General features: G+C 41.0%; 1 protein-coding gene across 1 annotated transcript in view; it reads left to right on the top strand.

Annotated features, from left to right (window-relative positions):
- The window catches only part of LOC144525797 (inactive dipeptidyl peptidase 10-like), a 90907-nt gene that overhangs the window by 48456 nt on the left and 20492 nt on the right, over positions 1 to 21959 (top strand). The window contains exons 8-16 of the mRNA XM_078262862.1: positions 6005 to 6057; positions 7125 to 7206; positions 11958 to 12078; positions 14013 to 14167; positions 17900 to 17997; positions 19588 to 19711; positions 20171 to 20209; positions 21201 to 21308; positions 21778 to 21869. Coding sequence (XP_078118988.1) covers positions 6005 to 6057; positions 7125 to 7206; positions 11958 to 12078; positions 14013 to 14167; positions 17900 to 17997; positions 19588 to 19711; positions 20171 to 20209; positions 21201 to 21308; positions 21778 to 21869 — 872 coding nt within the window. The remainder of the gene's footprint in view (positions 1 to 6004; positions 6058 to 7124; positions 7207 to 11957; positions 12079 to 14012; positions 14168 to 17899; positions 17998 to 19587; positions 19712 to 20170; positions 20210 to 21200; positions 21309 to 21777; positions 21870 to 21959) is intronic.

Here is a 21959-nt window from a genome sequence, read left to right as displayed (position 1 = left end):
CACAGTCCCAGGGTGCATTTGTGGTGATGACATATGCTGCAGACCTAATTAATCATTGGCTTATTTGACTGTAATCACAGCTCTCTGACTCCCTTCTGAGGCATGCAGAGATGAGCCCAGAAACATTAGCTTACATACTGTACATATCATATACATACATTTAAGCAGTGCAGTGATTATAAATCGGTAATAATTATGATAATAATGATACATAAAAGTACATTATGTAATAATCATCTATATTCATCCTCCAATGAATGCAGATTAAAGCATTATGGTGTTTACAAAGGGAATTATCAGTTTGAAATTAATGTTAAAATGGCTTTTTCTACTTTACGATTAAAGGTGCTGTAGGTAGGATTGGGAAGATCCAGGACTTAGCCAAACAATTTGAACATCGACAACTTCTCAGTCCCTCCCCCCTTTCTGCTTAAGCTCCAAATGGTCTCCTAAGCCCCTCCCCCCACAAGGGAGAATGAATGAGCAGTGCTTGGCACGCAGTTAGACACTACCCCCTGGCCCTGATTGGTGCATCTGAACAGGGAGCTGTGGGTTTTTGCAAATCGCACTACAGGCAGTAGGTGGTGCCAGAGGAGCTGGATTTATTTTTATTTATTTTTTTATTACCTGCTTCATGTAGTTCTACTCGAACATAGGGTCAGTTTTAGTAAATACTGTATGACACAAAGTTAGTTTTATAAGTCTTACCTACTGCACCTTTAATGTTTGCATCATCAGCTCATTGATTACGTTTACATTATTATTGCAGTGTTTGCCCTTATTCTGAAAAAGACAATATTCTGACTAAGCTGTTTACACGGCTAATAAAAGTGAATATTCTACTAATATTCCTGTTCACATGCAGTTGTGCAAAATAAGTTTTCAAAGTTTTCCACCAGTGGTGGGCTTGTTGGACCGTGCAAACACAGCCTCCCTCTTTCATTCCTTCAACCAGCTTCTTGAAAAGGTCGTGATTGCAATGTTTGTGCATTTCCAAAATCCTGTTGATATCCAAGTCTTTCATAATAAGTAAAAATAGCTGTGTTTCTGCTTCCGACCAGAGATGTGGTCTTTTCCTGTGGGCATGCATCTCTACCCCAACCCTGCAAACTATTGGCTGGCTGGTTTATAGTTAAACAATCATAGCAACGCACAGAGCTGACCGTAAGCCGTAAACAGGCAAGATGCATATTCTAAATGCTCTGTATACATGTCCTAAGAATGCTTCTAAAACCTGAATAATAATTCGTCTTAATCTGAAAATGCTAAATTCGGAAAAAGGCCTTATTTGGAATATCCAAACGGAATAATTCCCTATATGTTCATATTCGAAAAAATAGTGGAATATTAGCGTAAATGTAAAAATACTCAGTGTATAAATCCATTAATTCACCCTGATGGAGTTCCCTCACTTCCATCTGCCTATATGGAGGACTACAGTTCTATGCTGACTGCATACTGTTAGTAAAAGTGCATAATGCTGTAAATTAAAGAAAAAGAGGAACATTTTGTGATTAAGATAGAGTGCAGTGTTGGTCACAGGGTTTAAATGCACTCCACAAGCCCTTTTCTTTACACTTCCCCTTAGTTTCTGTTAGAAAAGAGACCGACAGCTGTGGCTTTTTTTATTCTGAAGAAACTGAGTGACACTTTTATGTTCCACGGAAGTAGTTAGAACAGGAAATGTAACAAGTTTTATTTATCGCACCAGAAACGCATTGTTGTCCCCGTGTTTAATACCAGTGAAATTGCTTGTTGCAAAACACACTACGTGTCTTCCCCGCCGTTTCACTCTATAATCCGAGGGTGAACATCTCAGTGTCAGTGAACTAAGCAGGCTTGATAATGACCTCTGCATGCTCTATAGGATTGAAACAGCAGAGTTTTAGACATGCAATCTCCTCCTGAGATGGACGGAGCAGGTGTGCTCATCATCAAAGTGACAGCCGAAATCTATGGAGAGTAATGGCCTGCCGCTGCACCACTGTCTCCATTTGTCTTATAAATTCATAATAATAATGCTAGCTCTTTGCTGTACTATACTGCAGCCTCAAAGGTTTTCATAGAAATTATTCTGCTTCTTTTATGGTCATCAGCCTTGTGTGCAGATTATAAAGAGTATCAGAGTATCCGTTTTTATTCATTAGGAAATGCATGTTTATGAAGTTGTAGTGTGGAAATAAGAAAATACCACTATTTAACCCCATCATCAGCTGCAGGGCATTCAGGAGAGTTGGGAGTAAACACAAACTGATGATTTAGCCAGAATTCTTACTTTCAAATGAATAAAAATGTCTTGATACACCTGAGAACTACTTACAGACGGATCTCAGTTTAAAAACGAAATTGTGTTTGTTGGTGTTGCATGTGTATCGTTTGTTAGTCTGTAAATCACTCCGTAATAAACCTATCTGAGTAGTGTTGATAAGTGACTTCACTAGCTATGCTAACCATGGCTCTCTGTACATTAAAATAGAAATGAACTTGTTTTGGGGTGTTGTCCACATGTTCATCTTAAACTCTGACTGTCTCCCTGTGTGTTTTCACATCAAAGTTAATAGGAATTTTGGTCGCCTAAAGATGTCTTGTCTTTATGCCAACCAAACTAGCTAGCTAGTGCTAGTGTTAGCTGGTAACTTAAGTGAAAGTATACCGTCAGTTCTGTGCACAGTATGTATGCTGACGAACACCGCCAGTACCCAGAGGTTGGCGTTTAGCTTAGCTCAGCGCCATTGGAACCATAAACAACACTGGGTTAGCCGCGTCATCCTCCCTAGCTCCGCCTTTTTGTACAAATATGGTCACTTCTGGCTCCAAAAAAACCAAGATGGCAACAGCCAAAATGCACACTCCAACCAATGGATGACATCACTGATGCATTATTTTTTTTACAGTCTATGGTTCATGCACATTTTTCTTTCCACTCACATATTCAAATGTTTTACCCATGTCCACCATCTCAACCTTCCAACACTGTTAAGCTTCCATTTCAATTACAGATTCTCAGTATTTGTTTTAACAGTCAAGCAGTACCAGACAGGCAACAGCATGAGGAAGACTCGGATGTGAGAAAAGTCCCAATTAAGTGTCAGGTTATGGCATTTACATTTAAATGTGGCAAACACCTATGTGCTATTCCAAGATGTGCAAAACAAATACTCGGAATTTGCAAGTGGCGTGTAACCCCAGTGTGCACAGAACACAGCCACACACAACACAATCAGACACACCACTGATGTCTGTTACTCTCTCCACATCTCCAAATGTACGCCACTCTCGTGTCCCCCCCTCGCTGACAGCCTTATCAAGGAGTCATCCCAGAGCTGTCACCTATGAGAGTGTCTGCTGAATGATGTTGACATCTTTTTTGAAAGAGGAGAAAAAGAGCAGTCAAGTTACAATACAGTTTCATTTTCCTTCTGGGAGAACTCCCATTTGTGCAGTGAAGAGGGAAGTCCAAATTAGGAGTGAAGGCTGGGCGGCAAGTAGATCAGCCAAGTTGACTCCATTCTGTGCACGATTGATCTTCGGCTGAGGGAAATGGAGTGGCTCTACAGTATTTATCATATCGCTCTGGGGAGAGCTTACTATTAAATTGTTATGCTAATGCTCCATCTGATTAACACGCAGAGACACCCAGGTATTGAACCATTATCTCAATGAATCCTACAACAAAAGCGTAGAGTGGATATTCTCTGGTCATTTCATCGCACATGCAGAGCAACTTAGTGGAAGCTCAAAGTGGTTGTGTAAATAGGTGGCACTGGAGAATGAAATGTATATTAATAACAAGTCATACTTAAATGCACTTATTTGCAGCTAATTGCAAATAAATCACCTAGGATTATATGTTAAATTATACACGTTAAACAAATTCAAACAAAGTGCCTATCCGGTTCTTTCCAGTTCCACTTTTATTTTCTGCAAGGTTTACTTACTGATTGTAAATTATCAGTTAAAATTTTAAATAAATATAGGGGGGGGGGAGGCTTTGTTTCTTCAACTATGTGTCATTCGATGATTTTTTATTTAATAGATTTAATGGTAGTATGTACTTCCAAACCATTACCGTCATACTGAAGTCCAAGCTTTTTACACTATTTGTACACTCTCTATGCATTCAGTAAGTTAGAAAGATTGGCCCAGGATGTTACTAGCCTAGCTTGGCACAGAGACTGGAAGCGGCAGGCCATATCTAACATTAGCCTATGCCAAATAAGGACAAATATGTCTCACAACAGCTCCAAAATGGTCTTCCTTACTGTACATGTTCTATCTTGTTAACTATCACGGTAGCAACCAATACAACCAAGACGTGTGTGTGTGTGTGTGTGTGTGTGTGTGTGTGTGTGTGTGTGTGTGTGTGTGTGTGTGTGTGTGAAGCAAGTGACGTCACTGTGAGAACGGGACTTGTAAGATAATGCTCACCGGGATATTGTTGCTCAATTAGCTCTAATATGTACTGCTCATTGAACCACAGTTTCCTTTTTCTACCCATGTCGCACACATACAATATGTCAATTTTTACTTTTTACGATTGCTCACTGTCTCACAATATCTATTTTAGCTCTGCTGTAGGCTAAATTAGGAATTTATTTGCCTAGCTTAGCACAAAGTTCTAGAAGCTGCTGGAAACAACTAACATCTACCAAAGAAGGACAAATATGTTGCACAACAGGTCCACAATGGTGGGCAGATGAGATGTCCGTAACACTGAACACTGTTAATCCTTTGCACCCAATTGGAGAGTTTTGCTAAATAAATTGCAGTTATACTAAATATAAATCATAAAAAAATGTGGATCTCAAAAGTAAATAAGAAAAAAACGAGTAGGGCTGGGTACCGAATTTAATACTTTAATACAATTTCCTCTAAAGTATCATCATTCAATACCCAATTTCAATACCCAAGGAGTAAATTCCATCAGCGTCAGTGAGCCAATAAGCATGCAGCTTGTTTCTACCAAGTTCTAATTATGTTTGTGATTGGCTGCCTAACGTTACACATTGTAGAGGCATCCAGGAACAACTCTACGTAACACAGAGACGGGGCTCACGTAGTAGGAGCTGGAGCATTGGTATCAAAAAAAGTATCGTTAAGTATCCAAGTCACGTACTGGTATCAGTACCGGTAACAAAGATTTTTGAATGATACCCAGCCCTAACAATGAGTGACAAAATTCAGTAAAGTTTCCTTCTTTGTTCCATCACATTTTTGACAGAATGAAAGCAAAGAAATGTCATCTCATGGTTCTTATATCTTTGGAACACTGACATTTTCCGCTCTCATTTGATCTGCAGATATGTGTGTTGACCTTTGGATGTACAGGCAAAATGCCAGGCAATTTCATGTTTCTTTCATAAAAACGACAGCTATATCCACTCACTATACCACTCACATGCCATATGATGACTGTTCTTAGTAGCCTTTTTTAACCTATGTTATCCCAATGCATCCAAGTATGGGCACTAAAGCTATGATAAAGATTGATTATTTTAATGCAAATGTCAGGTTTTAGTGCCAGATTCAATGCACAAGGAGTCATCATAATGCAATCCAATCACAGCTTTTGTACTTGTCAGTTGCGCTGTGTGAAGTAAAGCACTCTCACTGTTAGCTTTTATGTCGTTTGAACAACTGAGCACAGTTGTTCCCACTTCACACTCACTCCCTCTGAAACGGAAAACCATGCTGTGATATTGCAATAATTGACCAATTAAATACAGAGAAACTCATTCTGCACAAGTATAGAAAGGCAAACTGGGAAAAGCAGGAAATAACTGAAGTAAAAGAATAAAGCTGGTGCGCAAAAAAACATCACAATGTTTTTTAGAACATCGGTTGTGATGATTCATCTTTTGCATAATCTACTTTATTAGTCATGATTAACTTAGGTGTTTCCTGTTTTTCTAGGCTGTTGAGGTCCTAATCATCATTAATGGGGAGAGAACAAAGGTCTGTTCATAATAACACTGACATAGTTGTTCTTGTAATTGGGTTTTAGGTCTACCAGCACTCTTTCTTGGCTTCGTACCTGATCTACAACCTGTATACAAGGTGAGTTAACATCGAATTAAACCTAATTACCAAATTACTAACTTTTTATTTTATGGTCATATGTACGGCAATAAGATCAGTGACATACTACCTACAATAGGACAAACACTTTTAGTTGAACCCAAATTGTGAGAGACAAACAGGCTTAGTGGCTTCAGTGGCTTGACAGTTAAAAAGTAACTTTAAAGTATGGATTTAATTAATGGAGGTATTTTGCCGGCATCAATGTTTTCAGTGTTATAAGTTATTATGTGTACATAACCAGACCCAGGGTGGGACTGACCGAGATGGAGGAAGAAAAGCTTTGCCCGGTCACACTCCGAGATGATGGTTGCTTCTGCTTTCTGCTTAGAAGTGGTGAATTTACAGCTCACAGCAACCTAATATGATGCATTGTTTGATATCTAGTATCAGCAAAAAATGCCTTTCACGTAGTGTAAGCTATTGTATTGAGTTCCCTCTTAGAGAACTGCTCTGAGTGAATTTAAACTGAGCTTTTATTGTGAAAGGTAGACATGCAGTTGCTAGTAGCATTTATCCTGTCCAATCAGGGAGGACACAGGGGATTAAACAAACATGGACTCTTCAGAAGAGGTAAATATTTTGTGATTTGTATGTCCTCTTTGTCTCCAAAGCTGAACACTGCGGTTTCCTTTCTCAGAGGTGACGTAAAACGCATCACTTGAGCTGCTGCGCGCAAAAGTCGCCGGACAACACCGTCTTTTAAACATAGCCATACTGAGAAATACAGAGAGAGTTTTGTGGAGCTGCTTATTTGGCTTTGTATCAACTCATTTGGCAATGGCTTGAATAAAAAGGACATTCACTAATATAAAATAGTTGCACACTATAGCTATAAGAGGACTGGGACATTTGAAGAGTTCCCATCATGTTCATGGTTAAAGTCACTGCAGATGATACACCTTATTCACTTCATAACATAATTTGACCTATTGAAAACTGTAAATTTGCAGTGATTGTATCTGTTCCGGGATTTTAAAATAGATGTAAGTGTTTGCTGGTCTGGTGTGTAATGCTTTGTGTGTAATCGTTTGTCCTTGCATCAGAGAGGTGCGGGAGCTGAATCCTCCAGAGGTGTCAGATTCAGTCCTCCAGTTTGCCTCGTGGGGAGTTCACGGTCAGCAGCTGGTGAGTAGTTTACAGGGCCAAACATAATGGCAACTCAGTGTAAAAAACAATGCAGTACTGTGGTGAATCCTCCATTGTTCACTCAATGACACAGTCATGGGTAATTTAATGCTGGAGCAAAAGAGTTTATATCATTTACATATTTTTATTGAAACGTTTTTTCCCTGATTACCCAAGAGAGTCAACAACATAATAACCTGAAGACAACTTAACGCCTACTGAGTTCTATTTTATTTCCACAGAGGAAATCCAAATTACAATGTGCATCTCCTCCATATCAGACGCGAGCACATTCTGGCCCCCCATTCTCTGCGCCTCAACACGTATTAGAGGTTTCCACCTGGGTTAAGAAAAAATGTGTGTAGCCTAATATTCATACAAGTCACTCATGAAATCCTACCTCTGGATAACAGAAACATGCATAAATAATACGGCTACAGACTCAATGTGAGAAAATGCACAAACTATCCAGGAAAAGATTACAAAATGTGAACTGATAGCTTTTCTTTGCATTGAAATATGTGCCTATTGCTTTTTTGTAAGATATCGTACAAACCGTTGTATGAGGATACATTTAAAATGTCCACTTGGGTTGTGATAAATTGCAGTGTTGATTTTTCAATTGATTTGCCTATTTTTTTTTTAGACCAGACAATTAATCCATTATTGAGAAAACAATAAGCAGATTGAATATCTGCTTACATGCTGACAGGTGAAAATCAATGTTTTATGTGATGTGGTTTGTAATAATGTGTGATATATAATTTATTGCATTCGTAGAATGATGTAAAGCCTTATCAAACGCTGTTTTTGACTTGAGAGGAAACAAACTCCCTTTAAACTAAACAATTATTCTGAAGAGAAGCCAGCAACAGTTCTACTAATCGAGCTGTTGCTGGAAGACATCTTGTTGGGCGACCAAAGCTCTCTGTGTGAGTAATGCCTCCACCGTGCAGAGTGCAGAGTATTATGCACGGAATAATCAGTCTATTTTCCCCAGCGCAGACAAGGAAAGTAATTAACCATTTGATAGCATATTTATCTCATTTCCTCAGTATATTTCTGCCTGTCCTCAGTGGAACCTTTTCTCAAGGAAGCCCTGCAGCAGTGTGCCACACCGCTACTGACAAAGTAGCATTCATTACGCACAAGCTCGCTGTGCATATTTATCTGTGGTATCAGATAAGATGGGACACTGACTGAATGCATTTTTATCAATAAGCATGTTGAGATCAGTTGACCAGGTTCAAGCATAGATTGTGTATCGCCTCAGTCATGGTGCTGTCACTTTAATATGAATGCATAAAATGTGGCAGGAATATATGTGTCTTTAAATGTGCTCTGGATTAAATCAAAGATTCTTTGTAACTAATGATGGCACCAATGGTATGAAATTATACACACTTCCTGTCTCCTAAATCTGTGTTGGCTCGATTTAAAGTGTGGTAAACATTGTGTGGATGGATAAATTGTCAAATAAATCAACCCCGGAGGGGCGAGGGAAGGCACAAGAGTCACGTGGGGCAAGGGAAATTGAGGACAGCGGGACCCAGGGAACTGGAGACCGAGGGGCCTGGGCACCAAGGTGCTGCGGCCAGCTAGTCCTGGGGTCCAGGGCTGCGGACAGCAGCAAAAGCGGAAACCCTTGGGCGGCCGAACAGGCCATCGAGGACCTTCAGGAGGTCTTGCAGGACGGTGAAGATCCTCAGGCGGCCTCCAGGGCTGGAGTCCGTCAAACAGGCAACGGGAACAGAGGTCGACAGGGGTGCCGACAGGGCACGAGGGGCAGGAGTGGGTCTGACCGCCGACAGGACACGAGGGAAAGGAGTAGGTCTGACTGAAAACAAAAGGCAAGGTCTCTGGGGAACAGGACAAGGGCAAAGTCACTGGGGCGGTCTCAGGGGCGGTCTCAGGGACAGTCTCAGGGGCGCCTGGGACCAGCAAAGTCTCAGGGGTGGTCTCAGGGGCGGTCTCAGGGACAGTCTCAGGGGCGCCTGGGACCAGCAAAGTCTCAGGGGTGGTCTCAGGGGCGGTCTCAGGGGCGCCAGAGACCGGCATACTCACTGGCTTGCTCGTAAGCGAACGCTCTGGGAGAGCGGTCGACGCGGACTCTGGACGACGGGAAGACTCTAGAAGAGCGGTCATCGAAGACTCTGGAAGACTCTAGAAGAGCTGTCATCGGAGACTCTGGACGACTGGAAGACTCTTGAAGAGCTATCAGCGGCTGCACGTCAGCGGAGGTTCTGGGCGGCTGCACGTCAGCGGAGGTTCTGGGCGGCTGCACGTCAGCGGAGGTTCTGGGCGGCTGCACGTCAGCGGAGGTTCTGGGCGGCTGCACGTCAGCGGAGGTTCTGGGCGGCTGCACGTCAGCTGGAACTCTGGAAAGCTGCACGTCAGCTCAGGAACAACTTGGACTCGGGAACACTAGTAGACTCAGGAACAGTAACACTGGACAACATGGGCTCAGGACTGCTGGACAGCATGGGCTCAGGTCTGCTGAACAGCTCAGAATCAGGCTTGCTGCACAGCACGGACTCAGGAACACTGGTCCGCTCTGGAACACGGGTCCGCTCTGGAACACGGGTCCGCTCTGGAACACGGGTCCGCTCTGGAACACGGGTCCGCTCTGGAACACGGGTCCGCTCTAGCTCTTGCTCGCTGGACAGCATGGGCTCGGGCCGCTGGACAGCGAGGACTCTGGGCTGAAGAGAGGGTGAAGCAGGGCATAGCGTCGGGAGCCATGTTGTCTTCTACCCCATCTACGGCCTCCACGGTTACCAGGGAATATTGCTAGGTGAGTACCCTCAAAGGATTGCTTGCAGTCCGGGATTTCTGCAGAAACGGCAGCTGCTGACCTGACAGGAGTCCAGGGGAGCTGCTAGAAAGCATACTGGACCTTTGTTTTCCAGCTTGAAAGCTGGCTGCTTTGGTCTCCGCAGTCCGTCTAGCACACTTAGCAATATACTGGAACAAACTCAGATAAGACACTGGCTCTCCTCCATGTGGAGGAACGACAGCACTAGGAATAATAGGCAAGGGAGCTGGCTGGGTGACTGACATAAATCCAGTAGCCACGGTGTTAGCAGACCAGGAAGTAGGCAGGCAGGTGGGTGAGTCATTGGAACAAGTTTGAAGAAAACACTAGTTTTTACCCACGGTCTCTCCTTGAACCAATACTGCTGTGCAGCAATCTTTTCCAAGATTGAAGACTGCTGGGTTGGTCTGGAGTTTACCAATTTAGCCACAGTCTGGTCAAACTCCGAAACCTTCTTCTCAAACAAACGCCTTTCCGCTGGGTCCATGTTGGTCAGATCATTCTATTATGGATAGTGGAGAAGGTTGAACCCAATTGCAGAGATGACAGGCAAAGTATTGAGCTTGAGTCTTTATTTTAACAAAAATCCATGAAAAAACAGAAGGTGTCCACAAAAACGGCAGGTCAAAAAACAAGGAAACAAGATGAACAGGAACCGAGAAAATACACAGACAACAGGCAGGGAACCACACAGCACACTGACGCAGGGACATGCTACAAACAATGATCTGACACCGGACAGGGGGAAAAGACAAAGACTAAATACACAGGGTAACGAGGAAACACAAGACAGGTGACACAAGGCTGGGAAACAGGTGAAACACATAAGGGCAATCACAAGGGCGGGAAAACACAGGAAGTAAAACAAGACAAGACAGAAAACAAGACCGTCAAAATAAAACAGGAAACAGGGCAAAAATACAAAACAGGAAAAACAGATTACCAAAATAAGACAAAACATACCAAACACATAACAATCTTAGTGTCAGAATGTTCAGGAGATATGTGGCTTGTAATGAATAGGTCCAATGTTTACTTTGGTGACAATGACGCAAAATAATCAGTCACAATCTGTGCTCACATTCACTTCTCCCATTGGAATCAAAACACTTGGTTACACTTTTACTTGTATCTACATAAGAGTGACATGACACTGTCATGAACGTGTCATAAACATTATAAACAAGTCATAAACATTTATGAAATAACACTTATTTTAGTAAGTGTTAGAGGTGTGAATCTTCACTGATCTCCCGATTCGATTACGATTATCATGTCTTCGATTCGATATCTTAATGCATCACGATGCATCAAATACATTTTTCTATTGAAGCCATATGGGATATTTAATTATAGCTTTTCAAGCTTCAAAAACAAAACATTCTGCAGTGCTCTAACACTAAATAACTTGGATGCATAAAACTACAGCACTGAGCACATGGCACTTCCTGAATATGCAAAACATAACAGAATATGTAAACAGAAAGGTTGTTAGGCATACATTAAATTGTAAACAGAAATAATTGATTATGGCCCGGCCGATTATCGACGCAGCATCGTCCATGTCCACGATTCGATGCATCGATTATTTGATTAATTTCAACACCTCTAGTAAGTGTCATTCGGATTTTGTCATGGCAGTGTCATGTCACTCTTATGTAGATACCTTCAAGTAAAGTGTTACCAAACAATCTGCTTTCCTAAAGAGGCGTGGCGAAACCCATGTGAAAAAGGAACAGGAAGTTCTCTATCTGTATCGCTCCAGCATGTTACATCTGCATAGCATTTACACTTACAATTATGTACGAAAAGGTATGAGCGTTTTGTACTACACTATGCTGGGTGAACATGGATTTGTTTTCATACATTATAATACAGTACTTATCGCTGTTTTTGTGTTTTAATTAAAACAAATGTGTTGCTCTCCATCCGACAGATATATATATTTGAAAACAACATTTACTACCAAACGGATGTTCAGAGCAGCTCGTGGAGGCTCACGTCCTCTGGACAGGAGGGGATCATCTTCAATGGCATCACAGACTGGCTTTATGAGGGTAAGAGAGAGTATACTGAGTCATAAAACCTGGCACAATGGATCTAGTTGAGAGAGATAGAAGAATTGAGAATCTGGCATTCCTCTAGCTGAAGTGTGTGTGTGTGTGTGTGTGTGTGTGTGTGTGTGTGTGTGTGTGTGTGTGTGTGTGTGTGTGTGTGTGTGTGTGTGTGTGTGTGTGTGTGTGTAAGGATTCTTATTATTTTCACAGTGTAAGACTGGACCTTGTGAGAACTGTGGCACAGGAAAAGAATGTCTCTGAATATGTATACCATTTTATGTGACACATGACAAATGTCTAGTTTAACCTACATTTATATTTACTTGACAGGGTTCTCCGGTAGCCTATTAATTATGACTTTTGTCTGTCAGGAATAGAGGCAGACATACCTAATGTGATATTGTCATTGCTGCTGTTTCTTATTGATGGCCAAATAAAGCTTCATGAGGCTTTGTGAACCATTTCCTTTATTTTCTGAGCCCACTAGATGGCACTCTCTGTTCAACAAAGGGTTGAAAGCACACTGAGTTGCCATTCCTTGAGCTTTTTCTTTAAACCAAAAGCGCCATCTAGTGGGCTCAGAAAAATGTTTCATGAAGCATCATTTGGCCATCACTAGATACAGGAGACCACTGGTCACATCCGGTTTCCTATGAGCAATCTATTCACCACGATCTGTCCCCAATCTTCTAGTTTTAGTGCACAAACCTAATTAAACCGCATTTATTAGAAAGGTTTAGAATAATTTTGCAATGCTTGTATGGGATTGTCTAGTCACAGTGTAATGGTAAAAACACAAGGATAATAAATCTGACATCTGATATGTGAGTCTTGTATATTTGGAATTTGTGTTACTGTAAAAAAATAAACTAATATAATTTCAACAAATAGGAAAAATAGGATGCAGTTTTAGCTTGTTTAATTTAGCATTACAAAGTACATTATGTAAAGACTGACGTGTGTTACGTTAAAGGAAGACGCCGACTTATTGGGATTTTAGCTTATTGACCATATCCCCAGAGTTAGATAAGTCCATACATACCCTTCTCATCTCCATGTGTGTCATAACTCTGTCTGACGCACCCACCGCTAGCCCAGCTTAGCACAGATCCTGGAGGTAACCGGCTCCAACTAGCCTACTGCTCCCAATAAGTGACAAAATAACGCCAACATGTTCCTATTTACATGTTGTATGTATACAACCGTATACATACTGGGAACTATATTCTCAGTAGGCGAAGCGTTGCTACTCTCTGCTCCTCACCACGGGGCTTCTCAGGTGCTGCAAGCAAATCACTCCGCCCAAGTAGCAGAAGTAGCAGTGCTTCGCCTTCTGAGAATATAGTTCCCAGTTTATATACGGTTAGAAGATGGCTGTGTCTCATGTGACCTTGTTATTTGTACACGCTGTGACTATACAAATCACAACATGTAAAGAAAATGTTGGCGTTATTTTGTCACTTATTGGGAACAGTAGGCTAGATGGAGCCGGTTACCTCCAGGATCTGTGCTAAGCTAGGCTAGCGGTGGGTGCAGAGTTACAACTCGCACGGAGATGAGAAGGGTATGTATGGACTTATCTAACTCTGGGGGATACGGTGAATAAGACAAAGTCCCAACAAGTCGGCGTGTTCCTTTAAGTCTGTGCTGTTTTCCCACATACTTAAAAGTAATTACACTTTTTAAATGAAGTAAGGCACGTGTCACAGTATATTTTCATTGAATCAATCAAGTTATCCAAATGTAGAATTCCAATCATTCATTTGGCAAATTATTTAAACATCTTGATTAATAATATACTAGGCCTATATTCAACACAAATTGAATAGCCTTAGATTAAAAGAAAAAGCATAAACAGGAAAGGGAATTCGGTTTTACAATTAATATACAGGAGTCCTGAGCCCGATTTATTTGTCTTCTCTTGGTTTTTTTAGAGGAGGTGTTGCACACACAGGTGGCTCACTGGTGGGAACCTGAGAGCTCCAGACTGGCCTACCTCACCATCAACGATTCATTGGTTCCCAACATGCTCCTACCCCGATTCACAGGCTCTCTGTACCCCCGGGGGAAGGAGTACCCTTATCCAAAGGTAAAACTAATGCCTTATTTCCACTTCATGGTTCGGCTTGACCAGACTCACTTTCGGTATCAGGTATTTACCTCGACTTCGTTTTCCACTGTGGATAGTATACTCCCTCAGTGTAGGCGAGATTCTGAGCGAATCGCCGTGTAAAACTGCCGTGACAACATTTTCATAATCATTTTATCGGCAACCAAACGGAGGAACGTCTGCACTTTGTCAATACGCTGTAGTACACGTTGTGTACGGTGTAGTGTACGTGTAAAATTGCGGTAGCTATCGACAGCTATTATAAAAGTGGAGGGATTGTGCAGTATGTCCTAGAGATGATTCTTGCTGACCAATCAGTGGTCTGCTTGTTAACTCCACCTTCTAGCAACGGCTCAGCTCGCTTAGAACTTCGACCGAGATGGTATCAAAAAAAGTACCGGGTGCTATCCAAAACTTTTGCTAATGGAAAACCAAAAAAAAAGAGCGAGTCAAGTAGAGTACCATGCAGTGGAAATGCAACATTACGCCAAAAACACAACCAGCAGTGGCAAAGTGCGGCTCACACTTGTTCTTTCATTTTAGGCGCGAAGAAATTCTTTCCAACATAGATAAACATGTCACAGGACTATGTTCACTGATTAGCTGTGGGTATTCTCTTTGCCGCGAAAAGTCTATCCCCAAAAGCTAAAGCCAACTTTTAGTTTGGATGCACTTCGCTGCAGAATCAAACAGCAACAGCGCGCTGATCTCGGAGTGGCTTCAGCAGCTTTCCATAGACATAACATGGCAGGTCGCCACAGGCAACACTTTGCTGCTGCTGCTACAGTTTATTTCCAGAATTTTAATTAACTTTCAATTAAAGTGTGTTATAACATTTTTGATGCAGATTATTCCAGTTAACTGTATCAGTAGAGCAGCAGTAGAACATCCTTTAGCTTAGGCTAGTTCATGCAGTACAACAGCCCTTACAACCTAAGAGGTAGATTTACTAACACTAGCGCAGTTTACACTTCGTCTGTTTATGCGAGTTCGGTAATAGCGCATGCTATGCTTCCTCATTTTGCGTAGTATTTATCAAACCTGACACCCATCCGGCAATCAGTGCATACTCTGCCCTCTAGCGTAATTAACGCGCCTCTAAAAGAGCAAAGAATGGGCCCGCATGTATCTATCATGGATCTTCCTACGGGAAAAAGAAAGCGCAAGCTTTAATTAGTAATGCGTTGAGTACCTGGGTGAGTATGTGGCTGAATGAAGGCTGCAATATTCCCACGGCTGATGCAATGACCGATTGAAATGATCCTGATGCCAATATTTGTAATGTTGCCAGGAGTTTAACATGTGCTGGGATGGAATGAGTGAGAGGTTCCAGGTCATCTTTGATTTCGTCCAGTAAGTGAATTATTGCATGACTGCTTAATCTGTAACGTCGGATGATTTCTGGTTCGCTTACTTGGAAAAGAGTGATTCTTGTGGCATAAATCCTGTCTGTTCGCCGTCTTGGCCTATGCCTTCGCCTTACTTGGATCACTGCTGCCATTGAATAAGGTACATTTTTACACACAGGAAAACGTGCTTCCTGGTTTAGACCTTCTTTTAAGAGGCAGAGAATTCCCCCCCGCAGAATAGAGGCGGCTATTACTGGCAGTTTTTGTAAATACCTTTTTGGGTGCAACTCACACTTTCCCCGTGACCCACGAACGCTCATGTGCAATCTGTTTGTAAATAGCCCACATCGGTTAAGTCAGTCTTTGAGAACAATTAACGCCTGGCAGGCACAAACGGCTTGATAAATCTAGCCCCGAGTCTACCATAACCTGCAACTCCATTGCATCAAATCAGCATTGTTAACAATAAAACTGCAGGCTCTGTGCTTTATCCATTACGGGTAGTGAATCCTTTTGTTGTTTAATTCATGTTACAGTGACTTGCTTCCTTTGAAGAGAGATGGCTGGAGAGATCTGTGGCACTGGAGCGGATAGGATTGTGATATGCTTTAGTACAGTACTTTAACACACCTCATCATATATGCCTCTTAGATTGGGAGATGGTTTGTAAAAATCTGGTGGAATGAGGGCCAAAAGGTTGAGGGCACCCTCATTTGTCGGTTCAGATCCATAGATGGGGGGGGGGGAAGGATAGGAAGGCATCTAATTAATGAAGCACTGCACTTGATCTTAGCCTTGCCCACAGAGTTTGTAAAAATTGTACACACACACACTCACCCAGTGAGTCTGTTGCTTAAATCCTTGAGTGGGGTCAGCGTTATATTGCTGTAGGACTACATGAACCACAGATTTAATTGCCTTTTCATTCCTTTACTCTAAGAGAACACATTTTCTGTATGGCAGTCATACTTCTGCTTCAGTCACTGGGGGATACATTTGAGTAGGTGTGTCACAGTGAGTCAATACACACAGTCAACGTAATACGCTAGGGAGTATTCTTCATGGGTATCATGTGTCTGAACCTCAAGAAATAGCGCATTACTGTTAGAATCACAGTAGTATCCAGGATAACAGTAATACACTTACAGCCTGGCTCATGATGGATTGTTAAGACCAACACCAATACATATATTTGAAAATAACAAAATAAGAGTCTAAAGTCATGCTAGCAGCTCTGTGCGGATGTACTTGGACACAGCGGTGCTTTGGGCTAAATGCTAATGCCCACATGGTAACAGGATCACAATGACAATGCTAACAGGCTACTGTTTAAAAAAGAATGTTTATCATGTTCAACAGCTTAGTTTTTGCTATTAGATCTGCTACTTAGTGCTAAACGTACAGCTGAGGCTGATGGAAATGTAATTATTATTGCCGGGATTTGGTCATAAACCAGAATATTGTCAGTGTCTTTTGACCTACAGTAGATGACAAAGTTATTGCAATTCCTTCTATTCATATTTTTAAAACTGTTGAATTGTACTCTATTTGTTTCTGTTACCAATTCCCTTTTTCTTTCTACCGTTCCATTCGTTGTTTATTTCCTTTTAATATGTTTATATATATATATATATATATATATATATATATATATATATATATATATATATATATATATATATATATATATATATATATATAATTTCTTATTCTAATTCATTCAGAGGGGGACATGAATATCTGTAGCATAGAAATAAAATCCACTTTATTTCTATGACCCATATCTGTGCCATAGCAATCTATCAAACTTTTGATGTCAGCTGACCACCGATTGACCAACCAAATAACTGACCTGCCGATATTGCCAATGCATTATGTATTAGAAAGCAGGAACATTATTTTCTTCTTCCAATTTAGCATTAGCAGGTTTCAGATGGGTTTGATCCATCAGATGGCTTACCTGCCATGGAATATGCAGTACATGGCACCAGCAGAATATAATAGAGTGATTATACTTCCAAAAGACCTAAAAGTGAAGTATTGGAGTATATGGGAATAATAACAAATAAAGAAGTGCCGAACAAACACTGTCATCATCGTGATTGGAGATTTTATTTATCATGTAGACTAATGAGCTCTATGTTTGAGGGGCTCAGCAAAGGGAAACGACTGACTTGCCCCAGGGCCTGCGCAGTATACAGCAACACAGTTTGTTCTCTACTCGCTTTATATTCTCATTATATTCTCTGTTACCATCCTACTGTTCAGTATGGCAGCATATAAAAATAGAAAACAAGTACAGCGTGTTGCTCAGTGCATCGCATGCAGTACATCATGGATATTTGTACTGGTTTTACTGTAGATGGGCCAGCTCAATCCCACCGTCAGACTCTATGTCGTCTCTCTGGATGGCAGCTCCCTAACAACTGAACTGAGACCTCCTGACAGTTTTGAAAAGAGGTATGATTTAAACACATTTTAAATGATAATGATTCTAAAGGCTCGTCCACACCAAGAACGATAACTATAACCATAACTATAACGATGTGAGCATTCACACAGCTGAACGACAACGTTCTGTAAACAGTCACGCACGCGCTCAACGCTCCAGCTGATAACAATACACTAATACTGCTGAGGTTGCAACATAAGATGACAGGAATGTCTGTATTAATTAGGGATCGACTGATACTGGTTTTTCAAGGCCGATATTGATACCGCTTATTAGTAGTTAATGAAACCGATAACCGATATTTTGAACCAATATGCATTTACAGTGAAAATGAAAATCTTTTAAGTCAAAATTAAGATTTTGGAATGTTACAAACTCCAACACAAAACTTTGTTTAAATGCTTTGAGCAATTATTTATTAAATTAGAAACTTTTAACATACTACACAGTAACAGAGAGTCAGATAGTGTTGTGGGCAGGACATTAAGTCAGACTCAGTGGTGAGTGCATGATACCGGAGCAGAGGGACAGACACAGAGCTGTAGTGGAGCCAACGTAGCACACTTTTTAACTCATTAACTTCATTGGTTATCAGGTAAATAAAAAGCCAATAAAGATAATCTGCAAACTGCCAGAAAACGGCCAGGGACGATAATCGGTCTATCCCTATTATTAATATCCTACATATTCGTGAATTCGGGTACATTTCATGAACATAGGCTGCAGATATCGCTGCCTTTCACAGGCAACAGCGGCTATGATGAGAGCAGGCGGGGGGCTGTCAGCTCTGTGCAGAGCACGGGAACAAAAACACCAACACATCAGCGACAGTATGATAATAACATCCAAAACACAAAGATTCACTCTCAGTGGTTTCTGGGACATGAGAAATACACTGAACTAAAGGATCATAGCCGAGTGGAAAAGTCACGTCATGCCACTGAGCCCCTGTGTGAAACAAATCTCTCCGCAGTGTCTCTCTCCGACATGGATTTTGATGGATTTTCAGATGGATTTTGATTGGCTGTCAGGTTTTCTATCATTCTATCAAATCGCTCTGAAAGTGATACCAAAGATACCGTTCGCCACTGTCGTTGTCTTTATCCATAGTTGTGGTGTGGACTCCACCATCCACTTGAGTTAGAACGGTTTTTAAAGCTATATGTGTATCGTTATGGTTATCGTTCTTGGCGTGGACGGCCCTTTGGGGATGTAACGAGTTGGTTAAAAATCTATATAAATGTGTAAAGATTACAAACGGTTGAGATAGAAAATGAAACGTGAACGGCTAGGGCATAATAGACCTTTGATTTTGTTTGTATGACTTTAGACATCACTGCTTCTTAGCTCATTATTCGAAGAGGGGTATTTTTCCTATTTACTTAGTTATTTTGATGTGGAATTTGTTTTTAAAAGAGAAAACCATTTCAGTTGCACTTTTGAATATGTTTCAATCACTTGTCTGCTGTTCATTCTGTTAACAAAAACTTGAGAAAATCAGCAAAACAGCAGCGAATCGTGGGTTTGAGTGTATCGTTACATCCCTAATGATTCTAACTATTTGCTTACTACTTACTGTTACTAATTGTTCTCCCTAGTGAGTACTACATCACCATGGTGAAATGGGTGACACAGGACAGGCTGAGTGTGCGCTGGGTGAATCGAGCTCAAAACATGTCCATACTTTCACTGTGTGACGTCACAACAGGTGACTGCACCAAGGTAAGTTATTATTGAAAATGTATTCATCACATCCAGAATCGACTACTGCAACAGCATCCTCTATGGTTCTTCTGCCAAAAGCCCTAAATACATTTCAATACATCCCAAACTCGGCTGCCCACCTCCTCACCCATACCCACTCCTGTGACCACATCACCCCGTCCTCCAGAATCTCCACTGGCTCCCTGTCACCCAACGCATCCAGTTTAAAGTCCTCCTCCCCACCCACAAAGCCCTCCATAACCAGGGTCCTTCTTACCTCACAGACCTAATGCACCGCTACAATTACATTTTTGTGTGTCGTTTGTATTGCTTCACTTGTTTTTATTGTGCTTAATGTACTGGAGTATTTTGAAAAGCACTATGTAAATCAAATGTATGATTATTATTATTATTCTTTAGTCTTTCTACAATGAATGTATGGAAGTGTTGTGCCCTGACTTGATCTTTCCAACTCAGAAACACGTGATGACATCAGAGAAGTGGCTTGATCGTCAGGTGAGTGTATCAGTCCAGATGGCCTTCGTGATCTTTGATGAGGATATTTATAAGCCTATTGTTTAAGGAACACTATGAAATATATAATAGTAAATAGGGCTGGGTATCGTTCAAAAATATTCGACACCCGTACCGATACCAATACCGTGACTTTGATACCGGTTCCAAAACGATACTATTTTCAATATCAATGTTATGAAACAAAAAAAAATTACATTACGGCACAAATATTTTAATAAATTTTACAATCACAAACATTGTTAGATCTTGGTAGAAGCGTGCTGCATGCTGATTGGCTCACTGATGCTGATGAGATTTACTCCTTAGGTATTGAAATTGGGTATTGAATGATGAGGCATTTTTGATCAGATCGGCAATTCGGTCGGTGCCTAAAAAGTATTTCATTCGGTACCCAGCCCTAATAGTAAATGTCAAATAATGAACAAAGACCAGCAAATGACTAGTAAAGGGCAGGCAAAAACATATTGAAAGGGGATGGAATCACTTGCACTCTAACGGTCCATAGGTTACATTTAGCATCAGGTTTATTCCCACTGCACTAATTCAGTTCAACAACATTGTCATCTCATAACCAATCTCCTGCTATATGTTTTGCAAGAGAACAGCCAATGATCCATGTTTTATTTAACCTACCAATCAGGGACGCATCAAAATAAAAACTTGGCTGAAAAACTGAGTGCCGTTTTTTGGGCTTTTTTCCCATTTATTTTACCAAATGTCTTTCCTCATTGCATAAATGAAATAGTGACAATGTGCTTTTTACTACTTTATCTTGCTTTTTAAAGAAAACATCAATTACAACACTACAATAAACAAAAAATGTAACATTGAATGTTTTTGTAACATTGCCAATACATTCAATGCACATAACTGTATTAAATGTCCTTCTGGCCTTGTGTTCTACATGACTACTAACCACTTGTAACTATTAATGTCAGTGTCTACATTTGCCGTTTGTCTCTTTTCTTAGAATGAGGAGCCAGTATTTTCAGAGGATTGCACAGTATTCTTCATCACTATGCCCTTAAAACACGGTGGTCGCGGGGCATTCAACCATATCACCATGATCTCTAACCAAGTAAAACTATTACAAACTTTTAATGAAATGAATACATTTAGTAAGGTGATTTCACTGTTTAAACGTAACTTCTTGTCTTCGTGGATTTCCTCTTATCTGTCCTAGGGGCCTTCCAATTATTCATACTGCTTCTATGATTCCATTTTGAAGTCTCATCATTACAAATTATATTCCACCTACATTTCCTGAAACACCAGAGAATTAAGAATACCTTCAGTAGAATAAAGAATAAATTAAAGAGAGTGTTGTACAGTATATCTAGAGGCATTGGGTTCGTTGCCAGATTAGTTCAGGTTCTGCAGAGATAATAAGTGGAACAAAAGTTTTTGATCGAAAGTCAGGGCTAGGTAAAAAAAAATAAACCTCAACACAAGTGCATCTCTGTAAGAGCATGTAGGGTATGTGAGGTCATGTTAACATGCTTTGTCTGCTCGATTGGCTTGTATTCTTTCTGGTGCTTCTCTCGCAGTCTGACGGTCAAGAGGTTAACCTCCGCCACCTGACCTCAGGAAGCTGGGAAGTCTCTACAATCCTGACCTATGATGAGAGCACACACTCACTGTAAGCATGAGTTGTTGATATGCTGTACCATACAGTCTGAACACCATGCAATGTGATATATGGTACAATATGAACTCTTGGATAACAGGG

The sequence above is a fragment of the Sander vitreus genome, chromosome 11, assembly GCF_031162955.1.
Source record: "Sander vitreus isolate 19-12246 chromosome 11, sanVit1, whole genome shotgun sequence".
Classification (NCBI taxonomy): domain Eukaryota; kingdom Metazoa; phylum Chordata; class Actinopteri; order Perciformes; family Percidae; genus Sander; species Sander vitreus.
Note: the sequence above shows the minus strand (reverse complement) of the source record. Positions and strands in the feature narration are given on the sequence as shown.